This window comes from Streptopelia decaocto, assembly GCF_964273445.1.
Source record: "Streptopelia decaocto genome assembly, chromosome: 5".
In the NCBI taxonomy this organism is placed as follows: Eukaryota; Metazoa; Chordata; class Aves; order Columbiformes; family Columbidae; genus Streptopelia; species Streptopelia decaocto.
In genome coordinates, this window is record NC_138659.1 from 42,955,261 (window position 1) to 42,974,844 (window position 19,584).

Below are 19,584 nucleotides of genomic sequence, written 5' to 3' on the forward strand. Positions count from 1 at the left end.
TCATTTTTCACTGAAGAAAGAAGCCGTTAACATCCCCCACAATGTGAAAAGTATCACCATAACAACAACTGCCCCATTTCCCTTATGGCTTAGCATATTTTTGTTATTCTAACTACAGCTCTTCAGAGCTGTTCCATGCTCCTTCAGCTGAACAATTGAATAGCAACTTGCACTCCAAAATGCATCAAGAAATGGAGTACAGCATCTCCAGAAGATCTCAAGCCTTAGCTGGTTTGACCCACCACAGCCTCAGGTCCAGGCACTGAATTTTGTTGTCCCAACACACCAGTGAAAAACAGAGCTCTACCTTCAGGATGCTCCTCAAGGATTTTTTTTTTCTTTTTTCTTTTTCTTTTTTTTTTTTTTAACTTCCTTTTAACAATTTACCTGACACTGCCTTCTTTCAGCAATCACTCAGAGGAGTGTTTTATTACATGTTAAAAGACAAGATATGTATTGAAAGTAGCAATTTTATTTGAGTTAAAATTATTTACAAAAACCCAAAGACATACTTCATGAAACTGGTACAAACTATTTTTCCTGCCGTTGGCTTTTGCTCCAAAGATCACAGCTGAGAAATACTGTATAAAATAAAAATAGGATTGGATTCAGAAAAGTACTCTACTGTTCTAATTTCCAATTGAGAGTATTTACACAAATATTTACAATGGAAAAAGTTACTTTAAAACTTTAATTTGCAAGTTGGCCTCAAGTACCCTTTAATGCAGAGTTATTTGAGGGTCTAATACACAAAAATGCACTGCAGTTCACAGGGTGATTTCTCCCCGCACCCTCAAAAAAAAAAAAAAAATCTGCATTTGTCAGTGCTTGACAATTAGTTACATTTAAAAAAACCTGTTAAACACTGAGGTAAATCAATTCTCAAACAATTACCAGTGTAACAAAGAAAGGTAGTTGTCCCTGCTTTCCCCCCTCATCACATTGGTGTTTTATTTTCTCTTGTCATCTCTCCACAGAAAACTATACAATCCAATTGAAATCCCATAAGTAAAAACCTCTTAAATCAGAAAACTCGATGGGCAAACTCTTCAATAATTTCCTCCTGATGTAGATCACTTACAGACAGCTCCTTTCCCTCCCTCAGTACTGAGATTTTTTTAAACAAAGGGGAATATAACCTCAAAAACGTTTCTAAGTTACACTGATACACTAAGTTTTAGAAAGTGATGAGAGAAAACGCAAAAAAGTATGACCAACATAGGATTTTTGCCGCTAATCAGTTACTTCCTTACAGAATTCCCAACAATCTGCATTATCAAAAATAGGAAGACATAGAAGGCAGCCACTGTATGTATAAAATTTACAGCTGGCACTGATACAAAAGCACGAGTTCTTAACTTTATACATGGAGATAACACAAGATCTAAAAGCAGGTTAGATTTCCTGTTATTTCCCCCTCATTATACATAGAACTAATATTTTTATGGCTTCAAGTTTTACAAATTCAATGGAATAACATGATGTAACTACCTATACAGGTATTTAAAATTGTCGATGAAGCAGATCTCAGAACAGTCTGCAAATATTCAAGACCACCTTAATAAAAATAATTACCAATTCTGTTGGTCTGAATAACGAGTGCAAGAAAAAAATGCTAAAAAAAATTACGTATTTTCTGGGATTCTTTGTTCCACATAAGTCTTCAAACACAATGCTTTGCTGTGAACTAGACCTCAGACTGAACAAAATCTTAGCTATATCAGCAATTTAAGGCTTTGTGTTGTATGCATTTAAACTTTGTCATACTACAGAAGAATGAAATAGAAAGATTATGTCAGCTGGAACCATTAATCCCTATTGATGTTTTAGCTGCTTTAAAATTCTTCCCCCTAAAACATCCAGATTCTTTGTATTGAGCATTATAAAATATATCTTGAGTGCTTCCTTGAAACAAATTAAAACAGCATTTCAAAGACTTTGCTTATGAGAAGTGTAAACTACCCTGGGATTGAATATATATATATATACTTTTTCATTTAAACAGGGCACAACTTTTTACAGTTACTATTTCTTTTGTGGATAACATACCCTCAGATGGCTTTGTGTGTTTATGGGTTTGCATGCTTCTAGGAACTACAAAGTGTTATGGTCTATCAGTTTACAGTACATGGGCCATGATAGTTTTAGAACTGAGAAATAGTTCAACAACCTAATTTCAATCAAAACAGTATAAAAAATAAACTATCCAATCCTCGCCTCTTTGGATTCCAACAAATTTTAAATATAGACAGTAGTTAAAATCACAAAAGTATTTAAAAATTTATATTTTATGATTTTGGAATAATCTAGTAATAAAAAAGCAAGAGCAAATTAAACTCAAATAGGAGCGGTGCTGCTGTCCAGAACTTCTTTATTAGCACATTTGTTTGATACCTCAGTAGCTAAGCTGCCTTTGCACCTGGCTGGCACGAAACAGTGGCTCAACAGTAAACAGCAGTTGCACTATCAGCAGCAAGTTCTTTCCCTTGAAACTTGTCACGAACAAAGCAAGAAAGAAAAGATAGGGAGGGTAAACCCTGCCAAAAAATATTTAAATACTGCACTGCATCATAAACAGCATGGTGTCTTTATTTACTTTCCTCAGAACCTTTTTCCCCTCATTTTTGATAGTTGCAGATTGATGTAGTAACTGTCTTTTGGAAAATGCTGAACGCATGGTTAAGAGACCAGGTAGCCTTAAAAATCCGAACATGAATGACACAGACGAATGCTCTTGGTATATCCTTCAAGGACTTCTTTCATGACTACTTCTTTTGTCTAAGGGTTGCTCCAGCAGCGAAGTTCAGGATCTAGCAGTGTTCCAAGTACTCAATCACCCTAGAGATAGATTTCTGGCCTGTTGTTCCAACAGCACACTGCAAAATGTAACAGAAAACAGAAGTAACAAAAAAAGCATTTTTAAGACTTCTTTAAAATATTTAAGAGCTACTCTCATTTCAGAATTCTAGTATTTAGAATGATGTATCAGTAAAAGCAATTAGGTTCAGGCAGAAGATTCAAAATATTTTCCTGACCAGTCACAATCAAATGGAATGAAAGTAGCTTTATTCCATTTACTACCAAAATAATGACAGACGAATGACCTTTCAGTATTTAAAAACAAAGTCACCCTGTGCTCCTCTAAAGAAACAGAAAAATGTTAAATGCTTCTACAAATGTACAGACTATTAACAGAAAACACATTTAAAAAATGTCTAGATACATGAATTTAAAATATATATTACTTACAGTAAGATTCATAAAACTGAGAAATTTTTTGAGCATTTCAGTCATTATCGAGAAGTCCCCTTCAGGTAAGTACTCCCTCACAGTAGTCACATTTATCTAAGAAACAGAACGATCTTTTTTATTTTGGGAAATATTTTTCTGACACAGAACTATATTACTCTGCATGTGAGATGCAATAAGACATGTAGATTCAAAGCATTATTAAGACGGTTTTTGCTGTCATCCCTATGACTGAAGTCCCTCTTAAGCAGTACTGTTTTTGTTTCTAGGAAACAACAATTCCCCTTTTTTTTTTTCCCCCCATTAAAGATCATTACCACCATCAGACCCCCGTGGAACTACAAGATTATCAAGAACTAAAAACCCAAGAAGATTTACTCTCCTGACATGGAATCTCCCTCTATAATTATGAAGGGTTGAGAATTATTGAATTCACCGTCACCATCACTTCAAACACAAACTGTATGGAAACTAATCCATCAAAAGGTACAGAACAGCATGGTAAAAACCATTTCTGCCACCATGGTAAATTTAGACAAGCCTGTAGGCAGGTTTCAACCTCATTTCATTTGAGCATATATTTGACAGGAGAGTTTATGAAGTTCTCAGGCATTACAGTTCCATATTTTTACGTCTTAAATTCAGCTTTGTATTATGTATTTCCAGTCTGAGGCAGTCATCTTCAACTACTATAGGCATACACAGTTTCATGTGATTTCAATGGAGGAAAAAATAAAACAGACTGAGAAAAAAATAAACAAGTCTGATGTTAATTTGCTTATTGAAATTACTGAAAAATAAAGAAAGCTTTTATAATTAAAGAACAGGTGAGCTAATTTTCCTTTCCCTTTCCAAAGTAAATTCATTTGTTGGATAAGACCAACAGTGAAGGGGAGAGTCATGGAAGAGGTTAAATATTCAGTTCCAACTGTTTTTGATAAAAATACCAACGTTCAGAAAATTTATTTTGGGTGGAATATCTCTGGCAACTTTTCATAGAACTATATAATCAGTGTAGCTTCAGCAATGAACTAGCTTACTTCAAATCCTATTTTAATAAACCTATTTCACTACTACAAACTATTACTTCACTAAAAACTGTATTGGACTTAAGAGCAAGTTATTGACTTATTCCCTTACCGGACTCTCTTGGCAGAGACAGCCCAGGAGCAGGGCGGTGTAGGAGGCCACGATGCAGTCCTCCATGTGCTTCCCAGCGTGCTGAAGAGCTGCAAAGAGACAACCGAGTGTGTTGTGATCACTAAACAGCTCCTATCTTTTACTGCTTCAAACACAATCTTTCATTATTGTTTTTCAGAATTCTTTTTTCCCCCTCAAACAAAATGAGTTTTGGACTGAGACTTCAGAGACAAGAATCAGACAAACTCTGTACTTATTAACTCAGCAGCACATTCTTGAACAGAAAAACAGTTCCTTTGCTTTCAACTCATTACATTGTGTAGTATTTTATTAATGGCCATTTTAAAGTGCAAACTGTACATTTAACACACCAAAATACAAATTTAAATGTTTCATGTGATACTATAAGCCAGTAAGACTTCAATCGAAAGAAGTTTGTCCTACTAAGGATAACAGATACAGGACTTTTTGCTAATGATACAGTATTTTGGGCAAACCATAAATAGCTGCAGACGCCAGTTGATGGAGCTATAAAGAGGATGAAGGAAATAAAGCCAGGCTGGAAAAAGTCATATACTTTACCTACTATTAGATTAAAACACTATTAGAAGTCATACACTGCACCTACTATTAGAAGATTAACTAAGAAGAACTGATGTTTTAGACCTCATACATTTTCCAGAGACAAACTACATAACTCGGCTTAGAGATACTCAAATTCCTGGAAGAAACTACCGAAGATGCAGCACATCAAGGCATTACACAGGTACCCAGGGTACCACTGATGAAATGACAAGAACTCAGACACAAAGAAGATGGGGACAGAAGTAGCACACACACCAATAGGGATGGGAGGAAAAAAAAAAAAAACACCACATCTTAAAAGTAGCATGAAACAAGAACAGATCATGATATCTTGGAAAACAAAATCAAGGCAGGTAACTTTCAAGGAATGTTTCAAAAGAACGAGATAGAAAGCCTACAAGCCACCCCTTCCAGAATAGTTCCTACACAGAATGTCCCTAAAAAGCTGTGGTTTTTGGTTTTTAAGCAACTGATAGAAGGTACTATTGAGAAAATAAAAAGTAGCATAACTTCTTCCACTTCTGATGCTGCACCTCTGAACTGCTACTACTTATGATCTGTAATGGTTTCACCTGGGGGATGGACTGAGGAAATCCCAGCCCAAGAGACTGCATGTGGATGGGAAGTAGAGGACAAGGTGGGAATTTATGCAATTGCAGAGTTCTTTGCCTTTTCTGAGCTCATGGCAACCAGACAACGTACCTTTATTAAGATCAAGTTCTTCATCATCTTCTTCCTTCTTATCTTTCTCTTCAGTGCTATCTGACTTTTCTGTGGAGACCCACTGTATCTCCCCACTTGTCTCTTGCCATTCCCCGCTCTTGTCATGCTGAGCAGTAGGAGCTTCTTTAATCAGTTCATCTGTCTGGCTCTCGGCCAGCTGTGCCGCTCGCTCACGCTCAAGAAATAGCTAATGGGGAAAGTTTCAGGAGAATTTCTATTATAAATTAAACCTTAAACACAATGAATTAATAATCAAAAGTTTATTTCGCCTTCACAATTCACCCCTTAATACAGTTAGCCTTCAATACTTTTCTTCACAATAGACTTTTCTTCTTCAAGGGAAAATATAATTTATCCCACCAGTACTGCTGCGCTCTACAGAAGAGGCCTCCCTCCCCCGCTCCCAGTCCTTCCCTCCCAGTCCCTCCCCAGTGCGGCACCAGTTGCAGGCTCCTCTTGGGCATCCTAAATGTTTAATCGTTTTCTTTGAGACACAGCCTGAAGACTGAAATTCGCCATGATCCTGTCCCATTTTGTCCTCTACCAATTCTGATTTTCTTTTCATGCTAGCTATTCCCTCTTGGGTCTCTCTGCTTTTCCCTTGATATGTAAAAAGCAAAAATTTGAAAGAGTAATTTAAAATGACTTATCAAGGATGTGACTGAATCTGCAATCTCATATTGTGCACTTATATCTTGTGAATTATTTCTCAAACCATACAACTACCAGTTTTAGATATTGCTTTGCTGAGCTGCATACGTTATTTACTATTATTTTTTTATTTTTGTCTGCTGCTAGTCAGTTATTTCACATAGTTAAATAAAAGAACTGCTAAAAAAGTCCATAAAATTATCTGAATTGAAATAAAAAAGGCTGTTATTTAATTTCCTTTTTTTTTTTTTTTCATTTCAGTTTGCAAGGTGGAAGCCATTCACCAAAATTATTGGTGGATTTTTTTGAACAAGTTAGACGACACAGCATTTAAGAACGCTGTTTCACATCCAGAATCATTACATCCATATTTTATTGCTCTTTTAAAGCATGATACTACTTTTTTTTTTTTTTTCAGTTTCAGACTCCCAAAAAGGTTGTACTTAAAAAAAACAATCTATGGAAGTGAAGTATGTAAGACAAGAATAGCTTAGAACTTTTACAGTTGGTTTATAACAAAACTAGAAGACAGACATTTAGGAACAAGAAAACTAGAAATAAACCATATAGGAACAAGAAAGCTTTACGGAGCATTAGAGCAGCCTTTGGATGTCTGTAATAATGGCACCACTGTCTTTTACCAGGAAAGCTATTTCTGTAACGGACAGCACTGAAAAAGTCATAATTATGAGCAGCACCCCTCTTCCCTCGCTATGCTGTACTACTCAAAATACTAAACAGAGAAAAATTCTCATAAATCTTCATTGCTTAGTTCTCCCTTCCCTCTTGACAGTCTGATAATGAGGAATGGTGACCACTACAGGAAAAACACATTTCTTACCTGCACTAAAGCCTGAACAGCATCAATCTGTCCAGTTATCTTTAGGCTCTCATCTCCTTCTCCCGTACAGAATGAGTCAAAAGAACAGGATGTTTCCATATTGACAAGACAGTGCCTGTTCCGAGCACTGTATTCTACTAGATTGATCAACAGACCCAATCCCTGCAAGAATTGGAGAGTCAGAGAAGATTACACACATGAAAAAAAGGGTAATTTAGCAAAGAACATTATCTAGATAAATGTCTTCTTTGTGTGTCATATTTCTGAGGATACGTAACTTAGTAACACACCTTTATGAAACAGAGGGATCAGGATCTCTAGACATATGAGGCAGAGCTGAGATCCCTGTATACTGGAACTTGCATGCAGGAATTTCTGTTTTTCCAATTCTGGACATTTTTAAAGATGAGATTTCATTTATAGATTGGGGATTCAAGTGTCCAGCCTTCCTTTCCATAAAAGACCCTTCACATACATCATTGCACAGTTGCTATTTAGGCTACACAGACCCATTCTACATAAGCAGAGATAAATTTGACAAAGCCTTTATCTAAAACAATAACATCCACTGTATTTCTAAAGTTGAAAAGAGATCTGAAAATTAGATAATTCACAGACTTCGCTAAATCTCTTTGTTTATGTAGCACTGTAGTTTTTCCCACCAAACACAGGGGAAAATGGTTAGAGCTCAAAACCACACAATCCTTACAGAAACCTTCTTTAAATACTTCAACTAAGTATGTATATATATATACACACACACACACACATATATATATGGTCAATGAAAACTGTAGAAGCTGCTCCCTAATTTGGAGCCAGAGTAATAAAAGGCACAAGAAAGGGACAAATCGTTTTATGTTAACGTAAAAAATACAACAGCTTACCAGCACCCGAATATCAAATCTCTGTTCTTGAGGTAGGAACTTTGGAACCTGCAGCACACAATTCATAGCTGTGCCTATCAGACCTTCCTGTTCACCTGTTTTTGTACTACCCCATTCTGTGAACAAAAAGAGTTTTAAGGCTCAATTTTGAAAATACTCATTTTTATAATCGTAAGCAGATTGATAAAAACCTTTTAGCCTTAAAGACAAATGGGACTCTCTTATCCAAAGCATGCGTCTTAAGACTTAATACCTGCAATTGCTCATCCAATTTACAAAGACAAATTACTGATTACTGAAAAGCAGGCATCTACCATACATAACTACTGCATTCTACATAGAAAAAACATCATCAGGATGAGGAAAGGGTTTACATAAATGTTTTATCTGGTGCTTTAACACAGAATATGCAAAATTTTCCGGTTTGTTTTACCATTATCATTTGTCAGGTTGAGCAAGACCCCAATGATGGCCCTCATGCAGTCTTCCACGGCTTTACCCACGTGGTTAGTTACATTCTGGTGAGGCAGAGGCTTATTGTCTGGTAAACAGATACTGTCTTCAGCACGATTATATCGCTGGATTAACTCCTCACAATGCTGCAGTGCTCTGCAGGGAGAAGATGCAGAACAAAATTACCTCCACAACATACAGGACATTCCACCTTTATAACCATTGTACCAGGAAAAAACCTCAAATACAGAGCTTATGCAGAATTTTTCTGATGCACAGATGCCCAGACTGTAGGGAGAAATAATAAACTTATAATCTATAAAATCTTTTATGAGTTGAACTCAAATCGTGAAAACAAAAAACAGGAAAGTGTTTTGGCTTAGAGATTTATCAGTTTGAGATTTCAAGAGTGAAAGTTAATTTTTCTTTCCGACTTCATCACAAGGTCTCACAAAAGATATCTCCTCTCCCTACAAACCCAGCCTCTCGTATCCTCTGACCATCAATGCAATATTATTCTAACAGTGCTATCTAAACCTTCTCTTTTCTGTCTTCAGAGTTATTTCCAGTCTGTAAGAAATAGATGACATAGGACGTCCTAGCAGTAAAATCTTCATTTCATAACATTACTGGACCACAGGCACGATTCTACTGCATGACATTAGTTTGATGTTAAACTGACACCACTGATTTCAATTACAAACACAACTAAAAACGTCAAAAATATCTATTGGTCTAAATAGCACAGGAAACTGTGAGGGTTTTATGTTTGGGTTGTTCTTTAATTATTTTTTTAATTTAAATAAATACTCAAAATATCTAAACCACAACCATGAAATTATGCCTCCAATGAGATCTGCAAAGTCAAATTTTCAGCTTAATTTGTTCTCTTATGATGAGCAGTAGAAGAAGGATACAATCTCTGCCAGTCAATTGAGACCTCACCCAGATTGATAAATGGGTTAGAGATGTTTGTACAGCGTCTTTGCCAGGGAGAGCAGCTAAGAATAGAATTTCACTATTTTAATTCTTAGTTATACTGTCAATTCCGTTATGCTCCATTTCAGTAAACACTTAAGCATAATGAACACACAATAAATAAATGTAGCTTCCCAGTTGCCCTCTTCTGTGTTCATATTAACTTGGTACAGAAGGAGATGAATTCACAGTTTGTGGCTTCTCCAGAACCAACAAGAGTAGCACTACATTTTGTTAACACTCAGGTAGTTACCAATACCTAAATGAACTTTAGCATTACTTCATGAAAAGCAACAGTGGAAATTGTGGGGTTTTGTTCCCCACAGAATCTTCTGGTATAATATTTTTCCCCCTATAACGTGCAGTGCTCTGCAAAAATGTCTTTTGTTATAACTTACTTAGCTGAGGAGACTATGAGTTGTGAGTCTTTGTATGCTATTAGATAGCTCTGATTTTCTGGATTATGCACAGTTACCTAGAAAGAGGAGAAAGTAATATTAAAAACAGTACTTTTTTCCTTGAAAGAGAACCATTGCCTTCCACCACCACCCCACTTGATTCAGTTGCACATTTCTTGGTTATTATCCAGTGTAAACATTCACTTGTTGTCCAGTATCTCCTTGGAGTTTTCACCTTGTCATTAGTCACATAAAATTGTGGCACTGAAGATGAACGCATGTTCCCTGATACAGTCAGTACAGAAACTGTGTGGCAGAATGTTCTGCCAGAACAGAACCCTGAATCTACATCCTGGAACTACAGTATCCTAAACTGTGCAAGTGTATATCTGCATGTAAATATACATAAATATAAAACACAGAATACAATTATATATATAATGTTATTTTTAGGACTTGACATCACCTCCACTTCTGAGAGCTTATTATACATCCAACCATAAAAATTAAGTTTTCCCTTGATTACCTTGACTGAAATTCAGAATCCATTTTCAGAAACAGTAAGTTATTCTCTATACCTGCATTATTTGGTGTGTTGATTTTTGTCATCTCTTCCAAGCTCCTAAGGATCTTACTGCATCACAAACCACCCTTAAGTTCAAATTTGAATATTCTACTACTAAACAAGGTTCTTCTACTGTTGCTTGGAAATTCTATCTGTCAAATATAAAAGCAGAAATTGGATCTGAAATTTCTTCTCTTGCTGTTCAAAAGGGAGGTGAAGAGCTAAGTGCCATTAATTTTTACACAGACACCCCTGAATTAGGACTTCAGCAAGTGTTCATCTTTCTCAGGTTTTAGCTTACTTTTCTGCTATCTTTGAGTCTGTCCTTCTATTTTAGTGCAGAAAACAAGTCACAGTTGTAGCTATCTACCCTCTAAATTGGGTTTAAAGTGTTTATTAAGATACATTGGCCTGTACTCTGAACCTGAACCTTTCTGGTGCCCACAACATACTTCTGCTTGCTTACTGTGTCACAACACAAAGATAGCGACACCAGTAGCAAATACGAAACTTGGGAAGATAAGGCATTGTAGAGAAGCATACGCTCACAATTTCTGTCCATTAAGCTCTACAAAGGCACTGTGTTCAAAGTTCTTATCAAAAATTATCTACCATCTCAATATACATGCTCAACTGATTACAGGACTAGTTTGATTTTCAGGGCAGTTTTTTCTTTCAGCACTTAGCCAACCGATTGTTTGAAAGTGTCAATTTGTAAAATATACATCGATTTATTGCTTCTAAGAAAACACTGCTTCTCAAATGATCTGTTATTACTAGACACACAATACAGAGTCAAACTCATGCACCCAAAACAACACCCATAAACAGCACCTTGTTGTAGGAACTTAAGAAAAAGCATTATGTTACACTCAGTTATTCTTACCAAAAATAAACTTGCAACATTTTACATGCATACAGAACAGCAAAAGAAATTTTCAAACATTCCACAAACACCAATAAAGATCAGAAAGTTAGTCTCTTCCATAAAAAATGAACAACATTATAGTGTTATTATGTAAGTGTATATTGAAAGAATGTAACAATGAAAAAGTCTGGTTGACAAAAAAGCGGTTTTTAGAAAAGCAATGCAACTGCTCATACTCACACTTTCTAAGACCCGTAAACATCTTTCTGCACCCCATAATGAAGCAACCAACTTCTCTTCATCTTCATCGCTGCTTAGGTGATCCACACATTCTTTAACTAAACAACAAAAATAAGGTGTTTTCTGCTATCAGTAAGAAGTCTTTAAAAGCCAAGAGTACAAACTAACTACTCAGAGAGTTGCTATCAACCTTGCTTTATGCTTCATAAAACTCTAATACTAGGAAAAAATCACCAAGACATGATCAGCATTCAAAGATTTTCATTTCTCCAAGGAAACTAAAAAAAAAAAAACCCCTTACAGTTTTGGCTTTACAAGTTTGTGATTGTTGCCACAAATTGCCTATCTGTATATTTGATTTTCTACTGACAATGAAGAGATTGCACAGCACGGCTGTGTTCCTTAACTGTAATGCACTGTTTTGTAGAAAAGAAAAACAAACATACAGCACACATTCTCCCCACGCTTTGTAAGTCTGATATAGTGTCCAAGTTGAATGTTTTCATCTCTTCAATCCTTCCTCTGTCCACCCCTCTGCTTAGTGAAGACCAAGCTTTATTCAGCTCAAGAATTCACTTTAGAAATGTCCCATTTGCTATCTGAGAAATGCTGATCCAAAAAACCTAAGCAAGATATATCTTGGAAACAAACCATTTCTGCTTGAAGTGCTGACTTCCTCTGGGATATTTAGTTAAAATATCAGGCCTGAATATAATTCTAGAAGACCGCAAAGGAGATTTTCTTCTGGAATAAGTCTGCTGTATTTGTGTGCTGTACAGGGATACGTAACACAATAATCTGTTCTGCCTAAGCGTAAGCCATTTTTGATCTCACACATTATATGCAACATTATACACATTCTGTTTAACCTTAAAACTACTTTCAAACCCACATGCAACAAGTCACTAATATTTTCCAGTGACTTGATATTTATGTACTTTATTTTTAACATTGCTGAGAAAAAACACGTTTCTATTTTTAACTACAGAAATGAAAACTAAGAAAAGCCAACATCTCAGTAAGATTCACTGATTTTTCACACTCTCAAAGCAGCATCTCCAATATACCTTTATCTACAATATGATCAAGACCACCTAGAAGTCGCAATTCTTCTTTAAACCAGTCTCCAGCTCGTTTGGAGGTGAGAGACAGTAATGTCTCCATTGCCAAGTGCCCGGTCTGAAAGAGTTAGATTCCAGAATTAGTGAAATCATTATATGCAGCTGTATCCGATCTATCAAATCACACAAATACACGTCATATAAAAGCATAAACACAAAGGTACAGGCTCTGAGTAGAAGAACCACCAGAGGGAGCAAGAACGGACTGAAAAATATGCGTGTCTTAAAAAATGAGTCAGTACCGTAAAAAGGTACTTTGCATTTTCAACTTATTCTTGATTTTATTAATAGCCTAGAAACCCCAAGCAGCTCCTTTCACCTGTTTCTCTTGTTATCTAAAGAGACAAGTGGAGGAAGGAAATGGACAAATCAGCCAGGCAGGAGAAAACCCAAGAAAAGCCACAGCGAACACTGCTGCTCTGTCTCCCCAAAAGCATTTGTTCTGCTGCTTGTAGAATAAATTTGATTTTAATGTAGGGGTTTTGAACTCTTTGAAGATAGAAATTAAACTTAAACACTGTATAAAAATCTTACTATATTTACTTTTGTTTTTTAACAAGGAAATCATATCAACATTCAACAATAGCAAAGATAAATTTACTCCCTGCAAATGGAAGTTGACAAGATTTTAGGCGATTATCTTAGTTAATCCCCTGCAATGTTTTTAACCAAACTAACGTCATTTATTAACTCATGACTATAACTTGTTTTTTCCGAAGGCTTCTCATAAAAGTCAAGTGTTGATAATAAAACATATATACATATAAATTTACACCTTCACAAAAGTGACTGGTATAGACTTCTGTAACAACTGGAAAATGCACAGGCAAATACCACCTACTTATAAGCTTAACAATTTCATATATGGTACATAAATACAACAATGAAAAGTCTGAGAAAAAGCCATAAGATCTCATTAAAGCAAACTGAACTTAAGCACTCTGGAGTTGTGTTCCCCCCCGACACATTTGATTTGTGATGCTTCAAGGAGGGCTGTACTGATTCCGCGCTGTGCAGCATGTTCCGGGACACCAGTTCAAACCTCAGCACCTCCTGGGAACATCAGAACTCCCCAAGCTGGAGGGAACACCCCTTTGTCTTGGAAACCCAAATTATAAATTGTCTGAGGCACCCCAACATCTTCGGTTGCTTTCCTTGTTTTCGATATATTGGCTTCCAAGGAGGAAAATAAAGCTGAAGACTAGTCTTCATAAAGAAGAGTAACCACCCAAACCTAGTTACTTCTGGTTTTCAGGAGCAAGCTGTGCAGAACACTGTCACTGATAAGCACAGAGTTCAAACAGTATTTCTCCAGTGGAAATGGAAGGGTCCTTGAGTCATAGAAGTGTTGGGGGGTGGACACAACAGAACACAACAGCAGCAAATCTACAATAGCTCCATCCTCCCCAAGTCGGCAGCATCTCAATTGCCCATCACTGAGGAAATGGAGACAAAGCTGCAATTACTCCTGCAACTGCTTCACCACCCGGGAATCTGCTAATTGCCAAGAGCCACTCAACCAGCCCTCCCACAGGAGGGAAACCAAGCACACTTGGTTACAGAGTGTTCTCAGCTCACCACTGGGAGATACAAGATCCAAAACCTCACACTTTTAAAAACTGCAAGACAAAAAACCATAATGCTAAAGGAGATGAGGATATTTTAAGCAGTGGATTAAGAACTTCCCTTCTGAAGCCAGCCAAATGAGAAAGCATCTTGAGGGAGGAGGGGAGAGCACCTGAAGATGGCAGCTTGACAGAGCCCTAAGCTCTCCGAAGCTTTCCCATCCTCTTCAGATGACTCCTGTCACTTTTATAGATTGAGCTTGAACATATTGTAACACGGGTGTCTGAAATTATGCTTAACCTAAACCAGATTGATAGAAGCTGCTTAAAGTCTCCTTAGAGATCTTAACAGCTACAAAAGATTTAGTTAGCTTTCTAAAAACCTTCACCATGAAAGCTCAAAGGCCACACAATATTTAAAATACGGTGCTTAGTTTTCTGCCAAAGGGCAATAAGACTTCAAAAAACGCCGTGAGAATATAAAATGATATTTACAATACTGGGCGTAAAACTACTTTTTTTTTTTTAAATAAAATGAATCAAATCTTGTAACCCTTTTGCTTTTGGAAAAGTAATCCATTCTATCCAATTTTTATGTCAACTACTACGAAATTCTAACACCAAAGGTTCAAAATTCTTAAGCTTTCAACCTTATGCTGAGAGTGAAAAAACAGAATAACCTCTTTCACCAACTGAAAAGAGAAGTCACTTCGGAAGGTTTTTGTTCTGATGCCACAGAGAGAAGGCAGCTGGCAGCATCAGCCAGAGGGCTGTGCTGACTGACAGGCAAGTGCCATTTGCTAACATGGAGGCAAACTTCTTCAGGTTTTATCACCTTCTAAGCCAGCAAAAAAATCTAGAACAAATTCAACCCACTGAGAACTCCTTTTCACTTCTGGGTTTACTAATTTTTAAACTTCCATAGGGGTCTAGAAAACAGACTCCTTTGAATACCTGTTTGAATACTCAAAAATTAGTCCAATCTAACTTCCAGATAGTCACACAAACAACCTTGTCTGTGGGAAAGAGACCAGCAGTAATGGTCATCTTCATTTGATCTGTGTAAGATTCAAAAAAATGAAGGTGTAACCAGTTGGGCACAACCTGGAGTTATCAAAGCACCTGCTGCAACCCTTCTGTTTCTCAGTGCACATGTCTGGGTCTGAAAAAACACAGATCTTCACCCCCAGAAGATTTCCATCTTTGTTAGCGTTTCTGCCTGTCATCTGGTACAACACAGAGATTACTTATTACATCTCATGACAGATCTATGTGAAAGCAACTTTATCTTCTACATATGAAGTTCATTATTGTCTCAACTTACCATTGTTACTATCATAAATTGGAAGAGAACCTAATCATCTCATTTGGCTTGCATATATTCTCTAAACACTATGTAGTCTCTGCTGCTAGATGGTGCAGCTGGGAGAGAACCAGTTTCCATCTGTGACTATACAGCATTCAACACATTTACAACAGCTTGACATAATTTTAAGAGATAGAGAGGCCTCAGGAAAAAAAAAAAAGCTGAAACTGCTGGCCTGTGATGACAATACTCTTCAGTCACGGGCAACTTCCTTGCAAGACAGAGTCCCTTTAAAACCCATGCTTAAAAAACCACAAAACTAGAATTCCAGTTCATGAAAAAGCATCATGCTAGCTCAGATTGTAACTACAAAGAAAGCTCCAATAGGAGACAGTGGTCTGTGCGGCTGGATGCTTTAGCCATGAGGAACCTGTACCAGCTGTTCCGTGCTTAATAAAGGGAGCTGTCTTACACATTCCAGTGCCAAAGATATCCTGGCACTGACAGCCTGTGAGCTACGTGAGCTGCCTTCAGTGCCAAAACAGCACTGAAATAAGACACTGGTTATACAGATTCCTAGTTGATCACCACCTAGAGAACAAATTTCATTCTGTATTGATATCTTCAGATTGTGTCATGGGAATTCAGAGAGTAAGTTGAAAGTGGAGAAAACAATCTCCAACTCCCTCTTCCTTCGTAGATTTCCAAGGCCACAAAATTAATCCCAGCCCCCTGCAGGTCTCATAGGCCTGTAGGAAACAAGCCAGCAACTGAAACTCTGAAGCAGTTCTCCATTGTCACCACAAACTGATCACCAAGGTTAAGAATTATGTCATCAATATCATCTTCCTCCCTCAAAATTCCGCTCTTTTTACTGCTGCATAATAATGACTTCTCATACCAGCTCAGCTATCTGTTCCATAGCTAGAAATTTGGAAAAAAACCACAAACCAAATCCTTCCTGAACTGACAAAATAGTCACAAAAACTACAAAAGAAAATGCCAGCTCAACAAGACATATCATCTCTTAATCTAACCTAAAATGGAATACAACTGCAGATTACTAGCAGGAATTGAAACACTACTTGCAGAGATAAAGCTCTAAAAAGCTCACTTCATAAACAATAAATCAGAAGCTTCTCCTGTCGAGTGTAAGTATTATGTGAAAAATGGCAAAAAGCTAATGAGAACCTTTAAAACATTAAAAGTTCGGATCATACTAACATCTGTTATACTGAAATACGGTGAAAGCAAAAACACATTACTAATTTTTGCCATTTATGACCACTCATCTAGTCAATCTGTCAGCAATTCTTTAAATATACTCCTTCAAAAAGCAACTTGCAACTTACCCTTTATTTTTCAAGCTAGCTTGATGCTAGCATCAAACCATGGCCAAATTTATTTTTAAACAAAAACAGTTCACTCTGTTGCAGCTGAAGATACATTCAGAAAAAACAAGTATGATTGAGAAAGGAAGGAAAACATTCATCCATGTTTATGGTAATCAACAGATCTGCCACCACACTTTGGGCAGAGAGAAATCAGTTTCTGTAGGACGGATTTTCTTTTAATGGGAGAACCTGCACTGTATTTTCGATTTAACACACAATACTCTTATTCTCATGTAAGAACCCTTGTTCCTTGTGAAAGTATATATAAAATTTGGGCAAAGTAACAGAGTCAAATGATCTAAATGTGGTCTTTATACACATGGCTATTTAAAGTGTTACTTGTTTTTAATTGCTACCTTTAACTAGTTATCCTTAGCAGGAGTGAATGGTAAATCAGACAGGTGAAGAACATAAAAACTTGATCCTACTAACAGCCTTTTAGAAATGAAATTTCAAATTTAAAGAAGAAAATACTCGCAGTGCAGCCATATATATGCAGAAGGTACACAAAACATCATGACTCCTTGGCTGCGAGAGATGAGATTAAGGATGATACTTACAAGTTCCATTTTATTAAGCATTCCACTACTGTCATGGCTTTCAGATAAAAGCATGATACCCACCGTGATGTTTTCAAGATCAAGATGTTTGTTGTGAACCGTTTCACACAGTCTCCGAATTTTTTCCTTAATTTTATTCATGTCTTTTTCATTCAGCAGCTTGGCAGAAGAAGCATCTTGTTCCAATTCCAAAAGCCGTATCATCAGATCTAGACTAGCTCTGTCTAAATCCATGTTCAAACGATCTCTGCTCAGAATGTACATTAGAGCTGCTGTACAAAGGGACAAGTTCTTGGGTTGAGAGAAGAAAGAAAAAGGTTTTTAGTAATCCAGTTAGGCAGACCTTTCACAAAGTTCAATAAACAAGCTGAAGATTTATGAAAGAAAAAGCCTCACAAGTCCCAATCTACACCAGCATTTGCATGAGCATTTACTGTTGTACATAGACTCCTTCTAGCACATTACTAATGCATTCTCCTAACCAATACAACTGCAACATAGAGCACTTAATACATTTACAAAACCTTAGTAGAAAAGCAGAGTTTTCTATTTTAAAGGGACTCAGTGCTACAGACAGAATAAGAAACAGAAGAGACAGATGGCAGAGGAACAAAGTGAAAAAGCACAAGGTACATGGCAAGGTAGGTGAACATTCTGGTTCGATGAGATAAGCTGCTGACAGCAACAGAAAATACAGAGATCATGAGGACAGTGTTCGCATGTGGAGGGGGGAAAAAAAAAAGCACGCTTGGTGACATACATTCCAATTCTGCCAAGCAGGTCCGTCAGTCAATAGCTTACCCAAACCTTTCCAGCATAAGCACATTTAATTTCCAGGGGAATTCTGCTTTTTTGGAAGTAGGCAGAGTACAAACCAGCTTCTCCCCTACTCCATCCCCATCATTCCTTAACAAGAAAATGTTATTATCTTCACCATCCCTGTCTTACACAGAATTGGTGTACAGGGTCCTCTTACTGCCCAAAGAATCTTTCTTCAAGGGGGAATCAAACTTAATCTTTGTGAGGACCCAGAAAAGCAAAGGCAGAAGGTGACTGCCAGGAAGGGACAAATGACAGTGAAGAGGATCAGAGCAAAGGTATTTGTCCCTAGTGCTGGGAAGTACAGCACTTGCACCAAGAAACCATCTGTCCAGGTGAGCTCCCAGTTATGCTACGGAGGAGAAATGCTCATGAGAACTGAGCTGTGCAGGACACAATACTTTCAGAAACGTTTGGAGGTATCTGAAGGAAAAAAGAGCTGGTGGGGGGATGCGGAGAGGTGTGTGTGTCTTACTGAGTTCAAGCCTCAAGAGTCAACATGCTGCATGCATCTATTCCATTTTTTTTCTTTATAAATTAAAAATTGAGAAAAGTTTAGTTCTGAGATGTGCATGTTGTAAAGCCCAACAGGAAAGAGCAGCATTTCTGTGTCATAACAGATGAACATCTTGTTTAGATTTCAGCCAACCACTAATGCAATCATTAGCTGCTTCCGTTTATTTTAAAAGCAAGTAATCATCATACCTGGTCATACTAAGTAGTATCAGCATTTCCAAAACAGGATTAGGCAGCTGACAGTCTATTAAACACTATGTTAAAACTCCTTCCTGTCTGAGTCAAGGAAACCCTCAGGTGAATAAAGACTTTAACTACCAAAGGCACATATGGAACACCAAAGGAAGCAAGAGCTTCCAAATCTACATCTCCTTTCACGAACACAACCTAACCACAGGGCTGGTTAAAAATAATGATAATTAAAAAATCTTAGCTGTCAATATCACTGCTCCAGGCCCACCAGATAAAAGGCAGGAAGCAACCTATGTGGCTTCTCTACACAGACAGGGCATACATTGTCTTCACTTAATTTCTATTAACTTCCTCCAATAAACCTTGCAATTTTATCATTTTAATTACAGAAATTATTTACTCTGGATTCAGTTGCTACTGTTTTAAACTCAGAAATGTCAGGTTCCTAGAAGAACACTCTGTTCCTTCAGAACAGCAGTTATTACAAGAGGACACAGGAGCACGTGCATCCCAGTGAAACCAAGTTTACTTTG

The 19,584-nt window shown here is 37.1% G+C and overlaps 1 protein-coding gene across 4 annotated transcripts in view; it reads right to left on the reverse strand.

Moving 5' to 3' along the window:
- Window positions 1-452: 452 nt before the first annotated feature.
- The window catches only part of WAPL (WAPL cohesin release factor), a 71,826-nt gene continuing 52,694 nt past the window's right edge, over window positions 453-19,584 (reverse strand). For all 4 annotated transcript variants that reach the window (XM_082052320.1, XM_082052322.1, XM_082052319.1 and 1 more), the window contains 11 exons: window positions 17,588-17,815; window positions 12,646-12,757; window positions 11,579-11,676; window positions 9,906-9,982; window positions 8,510-8,685; window positions 8,077-8,192; window positions 7,190-7,351; window positions 5,677-5,884; window positions 4,390-4,478; window positions 3,250-3,345; window positions 453-2,876 (listed from right to left, as the gene is read on the reverse strand). In XM_082052320.1, coding sequence (XP_081908446.1) covers window positions 2,811-2,876; window positions 3,250-3,345; window positions 4,390-4,478; window positions 5,677-5,884; window positions 7,190-7,351; window positions 8,077-8,192; window positions 8,510-8,685; window positions 9,906-9,982; window positions 11,579-11,676; window positions 12,646-12,757; window positions 17,588-17,815 — 1,428 coding nt within the window. In that variant the 3' untranslated portion in view covers window positions 453-2,810. The remainder of the gene's footprint in view (window positions 2,877-3,249; window positions 3,346-4,389; window positions 4,479-5,676; window positions 5,885-7,189; window positions 7,352-8,076; window positions 8,193-8,509; window positions 8,686-9,905; window positions 9,983-11,578; window positions 11,677-12,645; window positions 12,758-17,587; window positions 17,816-19,584) is intronic.